Here is a 20201-nt window from a genome sequence, read left to right as displayed (position 1 = left end):
GCCGACAGTGAAAAAGAAGCATGATGACTTGTGAAATTGAAATGATAAATTATAGAACTAGAATTAGGAGCCCGTTTGGATTGGCTTATAAGCTGCCAAACCAGCTAATAAGTCATTTTTAACTTTTTTGAGTGTTTGACAAAACAGAAAAGTGCTTAAAATAAGTAAAAAAACAAGAAGTTGGGGAACTCAACTTTTTTCTTTTTAGCTTAAATGACATTTTGGTTTGATCAATTATTTTACTCTTTTATCACTTATATTTTCTTTTAATTCCAATTCTACTCTCACTACTAAAAAGAAGTGCTTAACAACACTTGTGTACCAAATTAATCAAAAACCTTTTCTGTGCTTCAACACTTTTATCCAAATACGTAAATGCTTATTTATAAAATAACTTTTAACACTTAAAAAATACTTTAAGCACTCACGCTTAAAAGTCACTTTTTTAGCTAATGCAAACGGGCTCTAGGTTTAAGTTGAATATATTCAAAAGGTAATTGAGGACTACGGACAAAAGAATTTTTCCCTAATATTTAGGAATTTGAAATCAACTCAAAATTTTACTTTGCAAATCTTTTTTTTTTTTTTGGATTAGAAAATAGTAACGAATATTTAGGACTTTGATTTGAAAAGGTTTTAGTAATTCTAGCACTACCAATTGTATTTAAATATGGAGCACTTTCAATTCCTTTCAGTTTTAGGAGTTCTTATTTAGATTTAGGAGTATTTTGTATTATTATAAAATTTTAGGTTTAGGAGTCATTGCCTAAGACTTGGACACTTTGCTTTAAAAGACAGTGAGTTTTTCTTTGTGACCTTTAAATCACTTAAAATCTTAGTTATGCTATAAACTGCTTGTACATACTGTCCGCTTTGGCGCACCTCACGGCTTTAAAACGCGTATACGAAGGAGGAGGGCCACCAGGCACCATTAGCTCACTTGTATAAACTGTCCGCTTTGGGAACTTCTGGCCCCTCACGGTTTTCAAACGCGTATACGAAGGAGGAGGGCCACCAGGCACAATAGCTCACTTGTATAAACTGTCCGCTTTGGGAACTTCAGGCCCCTCACGGTTTTACAACGCGTATACAAGTAAAGGCTTCAGGCCCAGCTTATAAGCACGCACACAATCCCGTGTGCGAGCGATGTGGGAACTTCAAGTTCACAACACACCCCCTCATCGCGAGCATCGTGCTGATAACGTGTTATAAACAGCTTGTAGATATTGTCCGCTTTGGCGCACCTCACGGCTTTAAAACGCGTCTACAAGTAAAGGCTTCAGGCCCTGCTTATAAGCACGCACACAATCCCGTGTGCGAGCGATGTGGGAACTTCCAGTTCACAACACACCCCCTCATCGCGAGCATCGTGCTGATAACGTGTTATAAACAGCTTGTAGATATTGTCCGCTTTGGCGCACCTCACGGCTTTAAAACGCGTCTACAAGTAAAGGCTTCAGGCCCTGCTTATAAGCACGCACACAATCCCGTGTGCGAGCGATGTGGGAACTTCAAGTTCACAACACACCCCCTCATCGCGAGCATCGTGCTGATAACGTGTTGTAAACTGCTTGTACATATTGTCCGCTTTGGCGCACCTCACGGCTTTAAAACGCGTATACGAAGGAGGAGGGCCACCAGGTACCATAGCTCACTTGTATAAACTGTCCGCTTTGGGGAACTTCTGGCCCCCTCACGGTTTTCAAACGCGTATACAAGTAAAGGCTTCAGGCCCAACTTATAAGCACGCACACAATCCCGTGTGCGAGCGATGTGGGAACTTCAAGTTCACAACAAGTTATCAATTATTTCTTTATTTCGCATATGTAAAAAATCTGAATATGTAGGACTCTAAATCAATTAAAATGTCTTTATTTGAATCAGTGTTTTAAAAGGCGTTTTTGAGGCGAGCCTCGGGGCGAGCCCCGAGGCGGGGCGTACCAAAAATGCCTCGGGGCGATGGGTCGGGGCGCAAGTCCCCAAAGGCGTACGCCCAGCAATTTGGGGCGTACGCCCAGGCGTTTGGGGCGAGTTTTTTTTTTGTTGGGGCGTAAGCCTAGGCGTTTGGGGCGAGTTTTTTTTTGTTGGGGCGTAAGCTCAGAAAACTTCTTCAAACTAAAACGAAATTTGTTAAAGAAGTCCTTAGTATAATGCCCAAATTTTCAAAAGTCAACATGTAATTACTCAAATATTTTAAAAAGGAACTGAAACATTAAATTTAAAAGTCAAGACCTTTTTTTATTGCTAGAATGCCTAATATATGTTCTTTTCCAATTATTTAACTTGTCTTCTACTATCTCAAAAAAGTAACGAGCAGTCACTTATACTTGTAAGTACGTATAATAGATTGTTCTAATTAATTTTTTTGTGGGGGTGGAGTATGTATATGTGTATATATATATATATATATATATATATATATATATATATATATATATATCACTTATTTATTGTTTTCTTCAATTTTTTACGTTATTTAACCAATTTAAAAGTATTTATTATAATTATATCATTTTATAAAATACTAAAAATTAAAGTCCCATGAGGCTTACGCCTCGTGCCTCGGGGCTTACGCCTCGCTGAGGCAGACATAAAACGCCTCGCCTTACGCCCCCGCCTTTTAAAACACTGATTTGAATATATAGAAAGTCTAAAGTTCACACTGGACAAAGTTGTCATTTAGTAATCTAATTACTTCTCTAAAATTTAGAGCTTTATTTTTTGAAACGTGAAAAAAGCACCAAACTATCTAACACGATCAACCTTTATCAGTTTTAATAACTTGCAACGTTTTAAGTTCCTATTTTATAAGTTGGAACACATCGTATGGATTGTCTTGTATGCGTTTTTTGTATATTGACACGACGCACACGTGTAACGCACGGACGCTACAGTTCAAATAAAAAATATTAAAATTAAAATTGTAGTGGATTTTAAAGTTCTAAGTATTAGAAAAATAATTAACTGTCCAATAAAACTATATTTTCATTGAGCTCAATTTACATAACACAGTGAGTCATTTTAAAATTTATTGGATAAATGGAGGAGTTAATTGAAATAGGATGATAATTTACTCATCCTGCGAAATTAAGACTAGGACATGCAAATCAACATAAAACACTAATAAACAATTTTTTTGGTTTGTTTCAGTGTTCTTGAATAATGGCGACCTTCTTATCATTCGATCAAATAAAACAGTCATTTTATAATATTTAGGTACAAAATTGTTCAATTAATTGATATACAATGAGTAACAGATTACTTTTCTGAGGTAATATTTCTTCCTTTATTGAAGTAGTTGAATAGGATTACCATTCATCATTTTCAAGAACTTATACCCTGTTTTTAATTTTATTCATATCTACATCTCATGGATAAAATCATAATTATAATTAATAAGTTATTTTTGGCGAAACTAAAATTTAGGATTTTAGATCTGAGTTAAGGGCTATCAAGCCTAATTTCAGACCTAAATTTCTAAAGCAGAAATTGTGAGGTATCGATATCTTCCTTTCTCAAGTTAGCTAAATAGGATCGACAATCATCTTTTTTCATAATTTCACTTTTTTTCCTTTAACTTTTATTGTATAACTTTAAATAAATTAAAACAGTATTTGAAATTTGTTAGCTACAAGCAATTTACCAATGGATTAACGACGAAGTTCATAGGTAAGCCTAATTTTTTTTTCTATATTATTTGTTGTCAAATGAGGTACGCTCTTTGGTCACGCGCAAAGTGCGTACGCTGAACTAGTTAAACGAATAACGCTTAACACATTGCAAGCCCTTTAAACTTATGAGAATATATTTTTTAGACACTCGAACTAAGTTATGTTCTAATTAAACATCTCAATTCTTAATAAAGTTTTCCAATTAGATATTTTCAATTCAATTAAAAAATTGTGTATTTTCATTCGTCTCTTAAATAGTTAACTATATAAAATATATCATCTCCATTGATTATACGCATCAACCTCAAATAGGAAATGTATGGAGCTTTACGGTTATTGAGGCATTTGCTCCCCAATGTGGGACTACCCAGCACGAATCCAGATTTAGTCGGGCCTCAATACGGGTACGGGACACCGCATGGGAAATAAAAAAAAAAAAAAAAAAAAAAAAAAAGGACATAACATATTTTATATTGTTAACTTAACTATCTAATAAATGACTGAAGACACGCGCAATCTTTTAATTGAATTGAAAGTGTTTAATTGGAACATTTTATTAGGAGTTGAGGTGTTTCAATTGGAACATGGCTTATTCAAGTGTCTAAATTGAATATCTTGACAAGTTTAAAGAGTTACTCATGTATTAAGCCAACAAATAATACTATTCCATAAATTTAAAATAAAAAATTCTTCTATTTTATTTTCAAATGTATTACATAGGAAAAAAACGTTAAGTGATTTGATAAAAATACTTAACGTATTGAAAAATGTTTAAACATGTCCTTTTTGCACTTATTGGATCTCAACTGCTCTTGATGTGAATTTACGGGTTAGAAATATCCTTCCTCCCACCTATTTAGTTAAAGCCCCACATATATCATCTCATAATTTCGTTAAAGAAGTGTAATTTTAATCGTAAAGAATAATTGAGGTCCAATAGCTGAAATAATGACATTTTCTACCCAAAGATTACATTAAAGATAATTGAAGTCCATTGGAAGGAGAGCAAATGTAAGCCATTTTCAATGCGAACGTTTTTTTTACCCTTTTCCGTATTTAATATTCCAATCCGACTTGCACGTTTTCGCCTTAACGCTTTTTAATTCCAATCTTAAGTGTTTCACGATTTGATTAGATTGAAACGACTCTTATTGAGACTTTGGAAGAAGAAACTTTAGAAAGCCAAACTTGTAAAAGCAAATTGATTCAATTAAGTTTCAGTGATCATCAATCAAGAGGAAATAAGCATGACGTGACCGCAATTTTAATTATATACCACTTTCATGTATAAATACCTCAACCAAATACCTAAAAAACTACATAAAGCAAGAATTATGTGATTATAATTAATGATTGATGACAGGCTGACAAAAATGATTAAAAAGATATGCTTATCATAAATAAAAACGGTAATTGTTACGTGAATTACATATTTTAATCTAATAAAAAATTGGGGGCCTTGAATTTTTCGGGCCTAAAGCAAGAGCTTCATTGTTTCTATCCCATCCATAGTTTCAGCACTCTATCTTTACCACCAGATGCTACTTTTTCACCGTCTGGACTCCAGTCAACCGCAAAAACCTACCAAGTTCATATAGACAAAGTTATCTAACAGTTCTGTAGAAAGAAACGCTGAACGGAAATGCCTATAGCGGAAGCTTTACCTCATCAGCATGGCCGGGAAGGTCTTGCTTCAACTTTTTTGTTCGGATATCCCAAACCTAAATAGAAAACACATATATAGTTTCTTATCGACTTGCATTTAAAAGGACAAGAACCAAGAGAAATGCAAACCCATACCTTCAAGGTTGAGTCTTTGCTCCCACTCAATAGTAGTCTACTGTCGGCTGACCAGCTGTGCAAAACATGAGGACAGTAACTAACGGTTGACTGTAAAAATGATGGAACATTTGAGTTTTACGAATGTTCTACGGCAAATTCTAACCTTATCTGATATACAGGTCCAACATGGCCTCGGAATGCAGCGACAAATTTTCCTGTGATACCATTCCATAATTTGACTGACTTATCAAATGAGGCACTTGCTATCCATTGACCATCCGGAGAAAAATAAACGTGATTAACCAGCTGCAAAAATTGGAATTCATGGCTCGATGATTAGAACAAAAAAGGCTATGTTCACTGTCAAAGCACATATAAACACAGAGAAACCCATCCTTCACAACACAGAAAGATTGTCAACCTGTTGATGACCTGTCATGCGAGTTTTAGGGTGCTTGCTGACAGCAGGCTCCCATAGAAACATGGTGAAATCATCTGATCCTGAGACTAATCTCTCAGGGGCATTGCCTCTCATTTTGTTGTACCTTTCAAGTGCTACCTGGCGATGAAACAAGAGCAACACAAGTACTGTGAGGACGGAAGAAATTACAATTTTGAAGCAACTAAATAGCATAAAAGATTTTCTTTCTCTTTGCCTCTAGTTGATGTATACTGTTGCCCCTCCTGCTAAATGAGAATATGAGATGCTTCGAGAGCCACGGGATAAAGGAGTGGATAATCTCAGTAGTTGGAGATTAATGGAAAGCAGACGATAGAAGAACATTAAGTCTCAAAATAGCCCAGCCCTCAAACTAATTTTAGCTTTAGTTGCGAACTCTGCACACCCAATTCAGTGATAGACACCCGATTTTGTTAACTTCTGTTAAGATTCCAAGAGTCAAAACAGCAATATCTTCTTCGCTGTAAGGTAGAGAGGCCCCAGCATTTGTATCTACTATTTAGCTTAATTTTGTGTTGATCATCAACAAAACTAAAAAGAAAAGGTTGATACTTTTTTCCAGCTGACATCTTTATTAAAGATCTTTTCAATCACTTACCTTTTCGGCAAATGTAAAAGGTACAACTGAAGGATGCAAAACAATCTTGTACAAGTTGCTTAATTGAGAGAAAATCTCACCTCCGCAAATGTTTCAAGTACTAAGCTGACACTCTTTCAAAAAGGATGCAGACAATACTGTACAAGCTGCTTAATTTCAAAAGTATACAGGCTGCTGCTGCTCTAAAATATTACTATGTTCAATATTTGGTCAACTCTTTTTGAGAATGAATATTTAGTCAACTCTAGTCTTGAAAGAAATCCGAACAATAGTTGCTTGTTATCTGAGGTTAATTTTTTTTATAGGAATGAAATGGGTTCAAATGGTGCAAAATGGATAGCGAAGATAATATAGCCGATGCCAACGCACTTGGAATTGAGGCATAGTTATTCACCAATGACGTACTGCAGCAGATAATCACACTGAGGAGGTAACTGAACTAGCCTAATGGATCATGGATGTGATGAGCTCAGCTTGTATACTTTAAAACATCAAACCTCCTAGTGACTTCTCACCCCCACCATAATTCTCGAGTTACTCCATTATACAAAAACATTCAAGCTTCCACAGCAGAGTATCTCCATAAGGATGTGTTGAGGGGAAGTCTTAATCTAATCCAACTAAAGTTGATAAAAAGTGAATCCTTGCAATAATTTAAAAAGTGCAAATTAAAAGCTTTGGGACTAGGAATACCAAAACATTACCTTTTTCATTTCCTCAGGAGATGCAAAATGTTTACTGTTGTGATCAAAAGCTCCACTTCGAAGCACATATTCAGTGCTCAAAGCTAGAGAATTTACCCAATGTCCATGACCCTGCATAGCATAAAAGATTAGGAGCATAAATAAGAAATTACCCATAATTTCCAGGACATCTTACTCCATTTGGCTCACAAAACAATAGCCAATAAATCTACAGAAGGATTCTTTTTCATGGATGCAAATGTTTTTTTAGACAAGGTAAATAATTTAATTAATAAAACAAATACTAATGTTCAAAATAGAAAATCACAGAAATCCAATTTTAACGTGTGAACAGATCAAAAGCCATAGCTTTTAAGAGACATACCAAGATCAAAATGTATCAGAGCTCCTAACATCCTAAAGGTGCAGATTCAATCCTCACCCTCATCTTGGTCCATTACGTTTCTATTAGTTTTCAGAGGTTTGGGGGAGGGGTAGGGGGTGGGGGTGGATTGATTCATACGGGATCTCAAGGAAATATAAAAAGGCCACCAAGCTCATATCAACCTCACTGAGTACAGGTGATTAATAGTAATACAAGTCACAGTACATGCAGTTGAAAAGTCCCACAATAATCAAAAGTTATAGACTTCACCTTCAATTCACGTATTAGCTTCCCCTGCGTGGTTTCCCATACCTTGATTGTACAGTCCTGAGATCTGGAATATGAACTAACAATTGTTACTAACACCATATCGAAGATTCATAAACTAAGAATTGAGTTCAACCGCTTGTTATCTCTCTCTCTCTCTCTTTCTGTACACACCCCCCTCCCACAGACCCACACACAAAAAGTAGAGGACTGTGCACCAAATCCAATCACAGTAAGTTGATGCCTCCATAGAGATCAATATACTACATAAATGACAACAATCTGCAAAGTGAAATGCTATAAGGAATACCCAGTGTATATAACTCCATCTCCACCCCATTTCACACAGGTTATTGCAAGTGTATGACCAGTGAGGACAATGAGACACTTCCTTGTGGTAACATCCCATATCCGCGCATCGCCATCTTTACTTGCACTTACAAAGCGGCGACATGGAGCACTGAGATGTACAGGTTCCCAAGAAATACCAGTTATCCATTTCTTGTGGCCCTGCAACATGGTAAGCTGAGATCAGACTCTTCAAAGAGTTTCTTTTGAACAGATCACAAAGCAGTACGACAAGTTAAAGTGAGCCTGTTACTTTGGCCATCAGGCACAATTATTTCGACAAAACCAACATACGGAAGACGTGCATGTCACACAAAAAGCTACGACGTAACTCAAGAAAAGGCAGAATAGAGGGCCCATGAGTAGTTTCTTAATTCAATTACATTTAAGGCCTCGTTACTTGAATATCATCATAGGCATATATGTAGGAGGTAATAAGAAATAAGAATAGAAGATAATATCAAAATTAAAAAGGAAACATGAAAAGTTTGAACTCAGCCACTTGAGCACCATTCAGCAACCATCTGAATTTGACATTGCAGACACTCACAAGTCTTAAAGACAACTAAGGAAATCAATGGAGGGCCCATGAGTAGTTTCTTAATTCAATTACATTTAAGGCCTCGTTACTTGAATATCATCATAGGCATATATGTAGGAGGTAATAAGAAATAAGAATAGAAGATAATATCAAAATTAAAAAGGAAACATGAAAAGTTTGAACTCAGCCACTTGAGCACCATTCAGCAACCATCTGAATTTGACATTGCAGACACTCACAAGTCTTAAAGACAACTAAGGAAATCAATGGTTAATCAAATTATGCATATACATCCTATGACATCTACTTTGTGTGCTTCAGTTAAAGATTCACCTAAACTCCAAATTTTAGATACCAACAAACATAAGCACATACCACCTATAATGGGCAATAATGCTCAATTCATGATAACTCTCAAGTTCACACTCTTGAGTCATGAGCTTGGAGACTTTCGAACATCTTTCAAGAGCTCGAGGAACCTCAAGAGATCCATCCAAGAGGATTTGAAGACGCACAACATGCTTAAATAGTTACCTACAAGGAGCAAACCAACTTAGAATATTTAGTTAACCCATTTACCTTATTCTAAGTTGTAGCATAAGGGTATTGTTGGTAATTACTATAGTCATATGTAACCCTTAGTATAAATAGTTGCCATAAGGGTTTTAGTTCATTAGTTATGTTTGAATTTGGATGATTGCACCTTGTGAGTGTACAGGGAAGAACCCTTGTATCTCTCCATTGGACCTCTCTTAGATTCTCCTAGGTAAGGATTTCCATGTACGAGTTCAATTCTCTTCTCCCCTGGATTAAATCTAGTAATTGAATGTTAATTTAAACTATTAGATTATCCTTTCTTTCTTCAATCTATCCCTATTCCTATCTCTTCTCCCTAGTTTTCTATCTAGTTCTTGTATGTTCATTGAATTCATTACTTCCTTGAATTTGGTTGTTATCACTTCATACAAGTTATACAATATTCAACCCAACTAGTAAGTGGGTCTCCTTAGCACAAAAAAAGAAGAAGAATAGACAGCCCTTCTACAGATACATTGTTTGTACAGACAAGTAACAAAACTTGGAGATTACTCATCTGCAATATGCAGATGATAATCTTGTCTTTTGTGAAGCAGTGGAAGAGAACATTTTAATCCTAAGAACTATCTTCATCATCTTTGAAGCAGTTTCAGGATTACACATTAATTGGGATAAAAGCTTCATTTATCCAATTAATGAGGTTGCAGAGGTGGAGAGCTTGGCAGAGAAATTAGGAGGTAAATTAGGGGAGCTTCCAACTACATATTTGGGCATGCCTTTGGGAGCCAAGAGCAAGTCAAAAGGAATATGGAATGGAGTTCTAGAAAAATGTGAGAAGAAGCTGACAAACTGGAAAAGCCAATATCTTTCTCTTGGGGGAAGAGTGACCATGGTCAATAGTGTGCTAGATGCCTTACCATCTTATATGATGTCCATATTCCCAATACCTGTCAATGTAATCAAGAGAATTGATATCCTTAGAAGGAACTTTCTGTGGCAGGGCAATGAAGATAAGAAGAAATTTCACTTAGTCAAGTTGGAGGAACTGACTGTGAGCAAGAAGACAGGGGGATTGGGTATCAAAGATTTGAAATTGCAAAACCAAAGTTTGATGATGAAATGGCTATGGAAATTTGCTACAGAGGAAAACATGCTATGGAAGGAAGTCATTACTGCTAAATATGGTTTGGAGGACAAGTGGATGACAAACATGGTTAATACTCCATATGGATGCACTGTGTGGAGGGCAATCAGGAATCACTGGCAAATAATGCTTGCAAGAATTAGATGTAAAGTTGGTAATGGTCTAAAGGTATCCTTTTGGAATGATATATGGTTGGGTGACACAGCTCTAAAGGTGAAATTCCCTGTCTTGTTCATCCTTAGCCAAAAGCAACATGCTACTGTTGCTGAGATGTGGACTGGACAAGGGTGGGATCTGGATCTGAGAAGACACTTGAATGATTGGGAAATGGAGATGGTAGCAGAATTCCACAATACAATGGCAGCATTCATCAACTTAACAGGGGAAAGGGATACTCTGGAATGGAAGAAGGATAGCAAAGGAATTTTTACTGTTAACTCAGCATACAAAGACCTGAATGTATCAAGTTTTCAAGAAGAAGGATGGCCATGGAAGATGATATGGAAGACAAAAGTACCTTATAAAGTGAACTGTTTTAACTGGCTGTTGGCAAAAGAGGCAGTGTTGACTCATGAAAACTTGAACAAAAGAGGTTTTCACTTATGTTCGAGATGTTTTTTGTGTGGGGATCATAACGAGACAATCAGTCATCTTTTCTTGCACTGCAAATGGACAGACCAGCTATGGAGGATGTTTATCAACCTGAGGAGGATCAGATGGGTGAAGCCTGGGAGCATAGAAGGAGTGTTAAAATGCTGGAACAGGGATGGGAATGTAACAAGAAAAGAGGAGAGATGGAAGATTGTCCCATCATGTATATGGTGGACTGTTTGGAAAGAGAGGAACCAGAGATGTTTTGAGAACAAGCAGAATAATTTACAGAAGTTAAAGATGAACTGCCTAGCTCTTTTTTATTTTTGGTGTAAACAGGAAATTCTAGATCAGACAGAAGATATTTTTGATGTGTTAGATCTCTTGTAACAATAGACAACTGTAGAGATCAATGCTGGAAATGTAACCTTTTGGAGGGGGACTACATATTTTGATGTAGTACACCTGTGGATATATAGATTAACTGTTACAAGTCTCAAAAAAAAAACTTTAATAACACTGTAGAGCTCACTGCTAATAGATTATCTGTAATCTATCTTCATCTGGAAAAAAGAAGATTATGAGGATTTATTGTAACTAAGACACAATAGAGAGCAGTTAACAAAGAAAATGCTGATTTAGCAAGGATCTTAACCCATAAAAGCCCAGCAGGCAAAAACACATCAAAATCCATAGTTCTACAATCTCAACAACTATACGAAAACACGCCTGAGATGACTTACAGTAAGCGGATTCCCTAAAGGCTTCCCAGTCTGAAGGTCCCAACAGATAAGTTCTCCGGCCTTACTTCCACTAACAAGATGCTTTCCATCTGGTGACCATGCAACAGAAAGAACCCAATTTCTGTGACCTGGAACAAAGAGGATATATATAGTCACTAATTTATTCATAGACATTATTAAACAGATAAAGGGAAATATTGGTAAGACCATGATTCGGCTACTTTGGCAATGGGAACAAGCAACATTGAAAGAATTATTTAAACTATTAATAAGTGAAGCTTTGTGTACGAAGAAGGGTATTCCCGTAAATACGAATTGGATTAGGGGCAAATGGTAAGACGCTCTGTATTCATCCTGTAAACACAGTCCGTTCGTTTCATTCTAGAATTTTCTTTCTTTCGCTTCTCTTTCATCACTCTCTCTCTCTCTCTCACCCTTTTTGCTTCAGTTCTCTCTCGGAGATTGCTGGTTTTGGATATTTTTTCTGATAGATTTTGGTCCTAATTCGGTATTCTTTGAAGTCTGCTTCGTTGTTTCTTCTATCAATTGGCGATTGATGTTGCAAGGTGGAGGAACATCTACTTGATTTATCTTCATCGTATTTCTTTATCGGATTTTGACATGCATGTCGTTATTGTTGACTCAACTCCGACCAACCAAGTAGTTAAGTACCCCCTTTTCATCTTTGGTCCTTTTAGTGCATTCAAGATGGTTTTCGAACAAAGTGATTTAAGGTTTGAACTTCTTTGTGAATGGGGTTAAACAACAATTGGGTCATGTTTTCGCTTTCATTTCCTTTTTCGGTTCCTTCACAATCGCCCGTGCGTCCTTCATCGTCTCATCCTCTTGACCATTCACCTTGATTGTTTATCCATGTACAATTCGTTTCACCTTGATTCTTAAATATTCTTCGCCATTAGTTGTTAAGCATGTAATATCACCCAAAATTTTGCACTAATGCTCTTTGATGTCAAGATTCCTAACACAAATCAAAGTGGAACCAAAAACAAATGAACGCTATTTTAGAAGAATTAGAAGTAGAAAGGAAAATAATAAAATCGAAATGACCTCACAATCCAATGTTCAGACCACTTCAGATGGTTTAGAAGAATTACAAGATGGTTTGTGTGCGGAAGAAGAATAGAATAAGCACAGCTTTATAGAAAAATTAATGACCTTCTCACAATCCAATGTTCAGACCACTTCAGAGACTTTTTTTTTGGTAAAGCCAGACCACTTCAGAGACTTAACATACAATATCATCCGACTAGATGCATGATAAATGAGCAGTGTCTAAACTAGGATTCAAACCAGAGTACTTCAAGACCTTTATCACTCAGTTGCTATGTATATGAGATACAAGTCAAAAGCTGCTATAGAACCAGGATTCAAACCTTGACATGTAAACAATGGCGTCTGGGTATTTAGATCCCACAAACGAACTGTCGTGTCACCAGATCCACTCGCCAACTGTCGTCCATCAGGACTGAAGGAAACTGAAAGTACAGCTTCAGTGTGACCTGCAAGCACAAAACTCACAATGAATAAAGCAAATGGGGAAGGTCCCAGTGTGAGATGAGCAGCTGTCAAGTATAAAGAAAAAGAAAAATTGAATATAACACTAGGCAAAAATATACAAAATACAGATAATGACAAGCCGAGAAAGGACACTCAGTCAGTCCATAAACAGAAGCGCATATGAAGTTTTTTCAGTACTTCCATGTTGGGATTAGTTACTAGTTTGAATTTGATACAACAACAACAACAACAACAACAACAACAACCCAGTGAAATCCCACAACGTGGGGTCTGGGGAGGGTAGAGTGTACGCAGACCTTACTCCTACCAAGGTAGGACGGCTGTTTCCGAGAGACCCTCGGCTCAATAAAAACATAAAAAGAGGTCAGATACGGCTAAGAGATTCAAAGCGATATGGAAATGAAGTAACGCAAGCGACACAGATAACATAGAATAATCAAAGCACAGGAAATAACAGATAATAGCATAATAGCATAAATTAGAGCACAAGAAATTATACTACGATAATGCGACTACTAATAAGGCAGGGTAATGAGACTATCTACTAGCCTTCTACCCTAATGTGGGTCCTCCAAACCCTCCTATCTAAGGTCATGTCCTCGGTAAGCTGTAACTGCGCCATGTCGTGTCTAATTACCTCTCCCCAATACTTCTTTGGCCTACCCCTACCTCGTCTGAAACCATCCATGGCCAACCTCTCACACCTCCGCACTGGGGCATCCGTGTCTCTCCTCTTCACATGCCCAAACCATCTCAATCTCACTTCTCGCATCTTGTCTTCCACCGAGGCCACTCCCACCTTGTCCCGAATATCCTCATTCCTAATCCTGTCACTCCTGGTGTGGCCACACATCCATCTCAACATTCTCATCTCAGCAACTTTCATCTTTTGAACGTGAGAAATCTTAACTGGCCAACACTCCGCCCCATACAACATAGTCGGTCTAACCACCACTTTGTAAAACTTTCCCTTAAGTTGTGGTGACACCTTCTTGTCACATAGCACTCCGGAAGCCAGCCTCCATTTCATCCACCCTGCCCCAATACGATGTGTGACATCATCGTCAATCTCCCCGCTGCCTTGCATAATAGACTCAAGATACTTGAAACTACTTTTCTTCTGGATGACTTGGGTACCAAGCCTCACTTCCAAGCCAGCCTCCTGAGGTGCTTCACTAAACTTACACTCTAAGTACTCTGTCTTGGTCCTACTCAGCTTAAACCCTTTAGACTCCAGAGTTTGTCTCCAATCCTCCAGCTTAGCGTTAACTCCGCTACGAGTCTCATCGATCAGGACTATGTTATCCGCGAAAAGCATACACCATGGCACCTCACCTTGAATTTGTCGCGTCAATCCATCCATCACCAAGGCAAATAAGAACGGACTAAGAGCTGATCCTTGATGAATCCAATGTCATCAACACTTACCTTCCACGCAAATAACATACATTATGGACGTCCTCACTGGTAGTCAGAACGATATGGCAACTTATTTTCTATCTTTTTCTATGTCTGGTTTGGCTTAAAAGGTGAAGGGGTAGGAGGAAAAAGGTAAAAGAGGAGGACTTTTATCTTTCTCATTATTGGGGTAAAAGGAGGAGAATTATGGATTTCCTCTTGTTTGATAAGGAAATACATGAAGATGTGATATAAAGTGGAGGTTAAGGATCTCAACCATAGCAACCTTTCGTAAGCACTTCTTTTTGTTTCCCTACTATCTATACCAACAACTAATAAATAAATCCTTATCACTCCATCCAGGGTGGTCAAATTTAAACGCTCTTTAACTTCGTTCTTCCAGTTCCCTTCTTGGAATCAAACACAGTGTTAATTCTTAAATTAGTAAATACTCAAAGTAATCAGCCCGTGCTGCAGATCCACCTAACTAACCCACAATATAAGTTCTTTTTTTTGCAGTATCAATTTACCAGAGAAAAAAAAATCACAAGGAGAAGCTGTTCAGTACAATAATGACAAGATAAGTGGAATAATCTTGTACCAGCAATTGTGGCCGAACAACGAGTGACAGGGCGGATTCGGAACACTGCTTGTGGTTGATAAACTATTGTCAAGACTTTCTCCACAGACACTGCAATGGATTCACCAAAGTATCCCCATAAATAATTAGCAAAATAAACAATTTCGTTAGTCACGAATAAGCTCCATAACATTACACTTCGCCTATACAACTTACCTTTGTTTTTCTCTAAGTATGATCCAAGCTGCACCACCAGCTCTTCGTCTGAGATATAAAATGCATAAGGCAACCTCTCCTCCTGACAAATTCCAAACATAATTACAAGTCAGCTTGAAACTTGACGCTCTATAAATGGTCATTAATACCACGATTCCTCGTATTCAGCACTAGCTCCTTCATTACATTAACTCGTGCAGATAATTTTTTTGGAATATCCTTATTTATTACTCCCTCCGTCCATTTTTACTTGTCCATATTGACTTGGCACACCACACACCCCTTAAGGAGTAATTTACTATATCACCCTTTGGATATAATAAATTCAATGTTTTGGGAAATGATTATAGTTAATAATAAGGGTAAATAAGGAACTTAGTGATAAATTCTGTCTTGGTTTGCTAAACTGGACAATTAAAAGACATGTATTTTTAGTGCGGTGGACAATTAAAAATGGACATAGGGAGTAATCATTTTTTATTTGAACTATGAAAGGAGGCTAGATTAGTCAGCTATATAACTCAATCAGCAAAGGTTCGAGCAGGATGGCAGTTAGTCTTTGGGGTGGGCGGCGGGAATAGCTCTTCTAGCATCAGCATGGATTGACGAGAGACTGGGAGTAATCGTCATCTTTTTCCATTATAGTCATCCAGCAAGAAAGGGAAAGACAACTTAGCGAACTAGAATAGGAAAGAGAGCGTCGAGCACAGCTTTCGTGGTCATCAATCGACCATAGGGCCTACTCCACCCTTACCGAATTCATTCTATTGAAGGGTAACTTAAAAGCTCCTTCTCATCTTTAAAGACCTGACTTTTCACAAATCCTGTGCAAGAAGTAAACTAGATGTACATAACTGTAGTTTTCTTTTTCCTAATTACAGAATGCTAAAAGAAAGTTATCATTATCAAATAGTGTAAACTGTTTTGTAACTTCCATAGTCTTAATTTCAATCCAAATATCAACTAAAAGGTTCTGTCTTGAACTATGAAAGGAGGCTAGATAAAAGACTTTTGTGCAAGAAGAAAACTTGATGTAAATAACTGACACCACAAGTTCTCTTTCCTTATTATTATAGAATGCTAAATGAGATATATCCCTATCAGCATTCTCAACTTCCATGAAATCAACAACTAAAACGCTTACATTGGTAAGAAGTTTATTAACGACTTGATTAAGCTCCTTTGGACCAGCGTTTTCAGGGAGATAAAGGGCAGCACCCAATTGATTGCCTTCAGGGTCAGCCAACTGACATATTACACTGTTTCTTGCTTCTCTTGCCGCCACTTCCACTTCCATCGTTTCTGCCATTAATTTTCTGGTTTAACGCTGCTTTTCAGTTTTGACTCTCAAACACAGGTTTTAGTAGGGTTTAAAAATTGCGTCACTATTGAAAATTATCAAAACTGACCAAACACGCCTTAAGCTTTGTGAAACGTTCACTTGGATCCTTAAGATTTTTTCAAGTCTTACCCATTTGGCCGGTCGGCCGGAATAATTACATTCTCTAGTCAAATATATACACGTTTATGTATCAAAATTGTATGTTTTATGTATATTATACATTAATATACAATAAAAATTTATATTTGGTGCGTGACTAGTTATGTCAATTTCTCATTATAATCTTATGTTCTATATGTGATAGATAACATTACAATTTTGATATGAATTTTATATGGTGTTAGCTAATACTAATAACTAAACAGGGATAAATGAAATCTTAAATTTAATATCCTAATCCCCATGGCCAAACGACCCTCAGGGCCTGTTTGGAAAGCCACCTGGTAATTGGAATTGGTGTAATTACTAGGGTAGTAATTACACAGTAGTATAATTACAATGACTTGTTTGTTTGTCATAACGTAATTACAGTGTAATTACAAGCGTGTTGTTTGGTTGCACAAGTGTAATTACACAGCCAGTTTAAATTAAAAATAAAATTTAATTATAAAAAATTAAAAATTAATATTTGAAAAATATTGCTTTTATAAATGATATTAAATTAGTTATTTAATAAAATATTGTTTCTTGAAAATATATTAATTAATAATGATATATTTGTAACTAATATTGTAACAAAAATAATTGATATATATTTTTCAATTTAATATTTAATTTTAATTAATTATAAAACTTAAAAGAAGACTTTTTTGTGAGAACGTCATGGATATAATGCCATAACATTATTCAAATGTTTGACACAAAAAATCCATCAAATGTAAGTGAAAAATAAAAAACATGTAATGTGAAAGAAAATAACTTAAAATTGGAAATATAACCTAAATTCAAAATCCAAAAGAAAAAGTTCAACATAATACTCTTATGTCAAATTCCAACATTACATAAGTAAGTTTCAATGTAACTTAAGTAAATAATTCAAAAGAAAGGAAAAATATAAGTCTATAACATCATTCAAAATGAAATTCTACTTTAATAACGTCACTCGTTATATATGTTAAGTTTGTTAATGACTCATTCTTTCCAATATTAAGAGGTGTAGTTTCAACTATTAGAATAATAACACAGTTATGCTAAATAAATAAAATAAAAAATACGAGCAATTACATGGAACCACAAGAAGTAAAGGCTGGGAATGAAAAGAATGAAAATGAATAATAAATAATATAAAAAGAAAAATACATTTTAAAAATAAAAATAATTCAAAAGTGAAAATAAAAAAGAATTTAAAATAATAGAAATAAAAAAATATGAAAAATCAAAATAATAGAAATTAAAAGTAAATTAAAAATAAAAAGAAATTAAAGTAAAAAAAATAAACAAACTAAAAAATAACACTGTAATTACAGAGTGTAATTACACTCAATTCTCACCCCCCCCCCCCCCCCCCCCGAGAATTGGAGAGTGTAATTACATGTCACACCCCAGTCCTGATAGGGCATGATGGGCACCCGACTCTCTACTTAGAGCCGAGCGAACCCGCTGGTTCTCGTTATATTCATAATCTCACTGGACTCCACGAAATGAAATGCATAATGAAAGCCTTTCAAAAACATTCTTTTCGTCTTTCTCGAATCAAGTAAAATCTGTAATCATATGAAATTTGTAACATAATGCATAATGATACATCGGCTTAAATAGCCGCTTACAAGACTGGCATATTGTATACATGACTCTGTCTGCAAAGTCTCTAACATAAATCAGTAGACCATAACATAGCTACTCTGACTCGGCAACACTCCGGAAAGAAATGGAGCTCGCCAATCCAGCTGGAACATCTTCTAGCAATATCCTCTACTCATCTGTATACACCTGCGTGGCATGAAACGCAGCGCCCACAAGAAGGGGCGTCAGTACGAATAATGTACTGAGTACGTAAGGCATGGTAACAACATAACATAGATATGAAAAGTAACAAGGAATAAGAGAGATAACCTGTACATCTGAATGCCTCGTATGGCGGATGTCATGCATGCTTAGCCTTTAAAAAAAACATTTCTATACATATCCATAGTACCATGCCCGGCCATTAAGACTCGGTGTCATATATATAGAATCATGCCCGGCCATTAAGGCTCGGTGTTATCATCATTAGCCTGCGTCCAGGCCTCTCGCGTCCGGGGCAATATCATAACATGCCCACTGCAGTGGTGTGCACATCTATGTGCCATGCCCGGCCGACTATAGCGCGACGCGGTGTGAGAAAATACATACATATATATAAAGCATGCATGAGAGCCAAATAAAAGCTATGAGTACATCGGAGTGACGTAAGGTCGGTAACCTCCGATTATATTATGGAATAATCATCGTCGCTTTGTCTCACCTTGAAGGGAACAATTATTATAAGGTGAGACCAACAACAATGAATAAATTAAGAAAGGTCAAAAGATAGCTCAATATTCTCATATCATCATTGAAATCATAAACTTGGAGCCTTTAAACATAAAATCGTTCTCATCATAGTCATCATAATAATATAAAGCTCATGTACATGGAAGTCTCTATGAATAAAATCATCTCATAATAACATGAAATTTGTATGCCTTAGAGCTTGGATAAATAAATCCCTCATAATCATCATCATGGTTATCATAAAAATTTATTCATTCTTTACCATCATAAAACTTTAAGAGTCATGAATCTCTAACATTCTTGGAAATGAAAATTTTTATGGAATTCATGTATGGTTTGGTAGGAAAAGAATCATGCCTTTAGAAGCTCGATAACATCATAAGGATCACAAAATTCATGGACTTCTAGTATTTGCGGAACCAATGATATTATGGGTACGACACAAAGATTTATAACGAAAGGATCATGCCTTTAGAAAGAAGGAGACTAGCCTTAACATACCTGGAAGACAATTTCTCGACTTCCAACATACTTCCTGTCTTGCGATTCACTTAAGATCATTTGTAGCCTCTTAATCTACATATACAACCATTCATGCTATTGTTAGAATCATTATCATACGCTCGTCTTAAGCCCTTCATTAAAACCCTTTTAGATTCTGTCGAAATTCGGGCGGCATCTTCCCTGTTTATATGCCTAGCCCGAAATTCCAATTCAACAACCAATAACATCACAACAATATCCTCAATATTCTACAAGATAAATATATGTTTTATCTAAAATTCACTTCGAACCTCAATCCATAAATCAACAACATCAACACAACACAACAAACTATAACCTTTATTCTTGCAATTATTCCTTAATTAACGTTGACAAAGAAAGAAATTCAATGATTCATACC

The 20201-nt window shown here is 36.3% G+C and overlaps 1 protein-coding gene across 1 annotated transcript; it reads right to left on the bottom strand.

Annotated features, from left to right (window-relative positions):
• Window positions 1–4991: 4991 nt before the first annotated feature.
• Window positions 4992–16898, bottom strand: LOC132610031 (notchless protein homolog). The gene is made up of 13 exons (XM_060324284.1): window positions 16628–16898; window positions 15484–15565; window positions 15289–15378; window positions 13145–13270; window positions 11751–11878; window positions 8157–8356; window positions 7850–7913; window positions 7216–7326; window positions 5875–6012; window positions 5617–5759; window positions 5472–5526; window positions 5336–5392; window positions 4992–5252 (listed from the first exon to the last, which is right to left on the bottom strand). Exons 1-13 carry the CDS (start codon window positions 16790–16792, stop codon window positions 5169–5171), a joined length of 1443 nt encoding a protein of 480 aa, XP_060180267.1. The 5' UTR covers window positions 16793–16898; the 3' UTR covers window positions 4992–5168.
• Window positions 16899–20201: the final 3303 nt, after the last annotated feature.

Source organism: Lycium barbarum, chromosome 9 (assembly GCF_019175385.1).
Source record: "Lycium barbarum isolate Lr01 chromosome 9, ASM1917538v2, whole genome shotgun sequence".
NCBI lineage: Eukaryota > Viridiplantae > Streptophyta > Magnoliopsida > Solanales > Solanaceae > Lycium > Lycium barbarum.
This window is presented reverse-complemented; position numbering and strand designations above follow the sequence as displayed.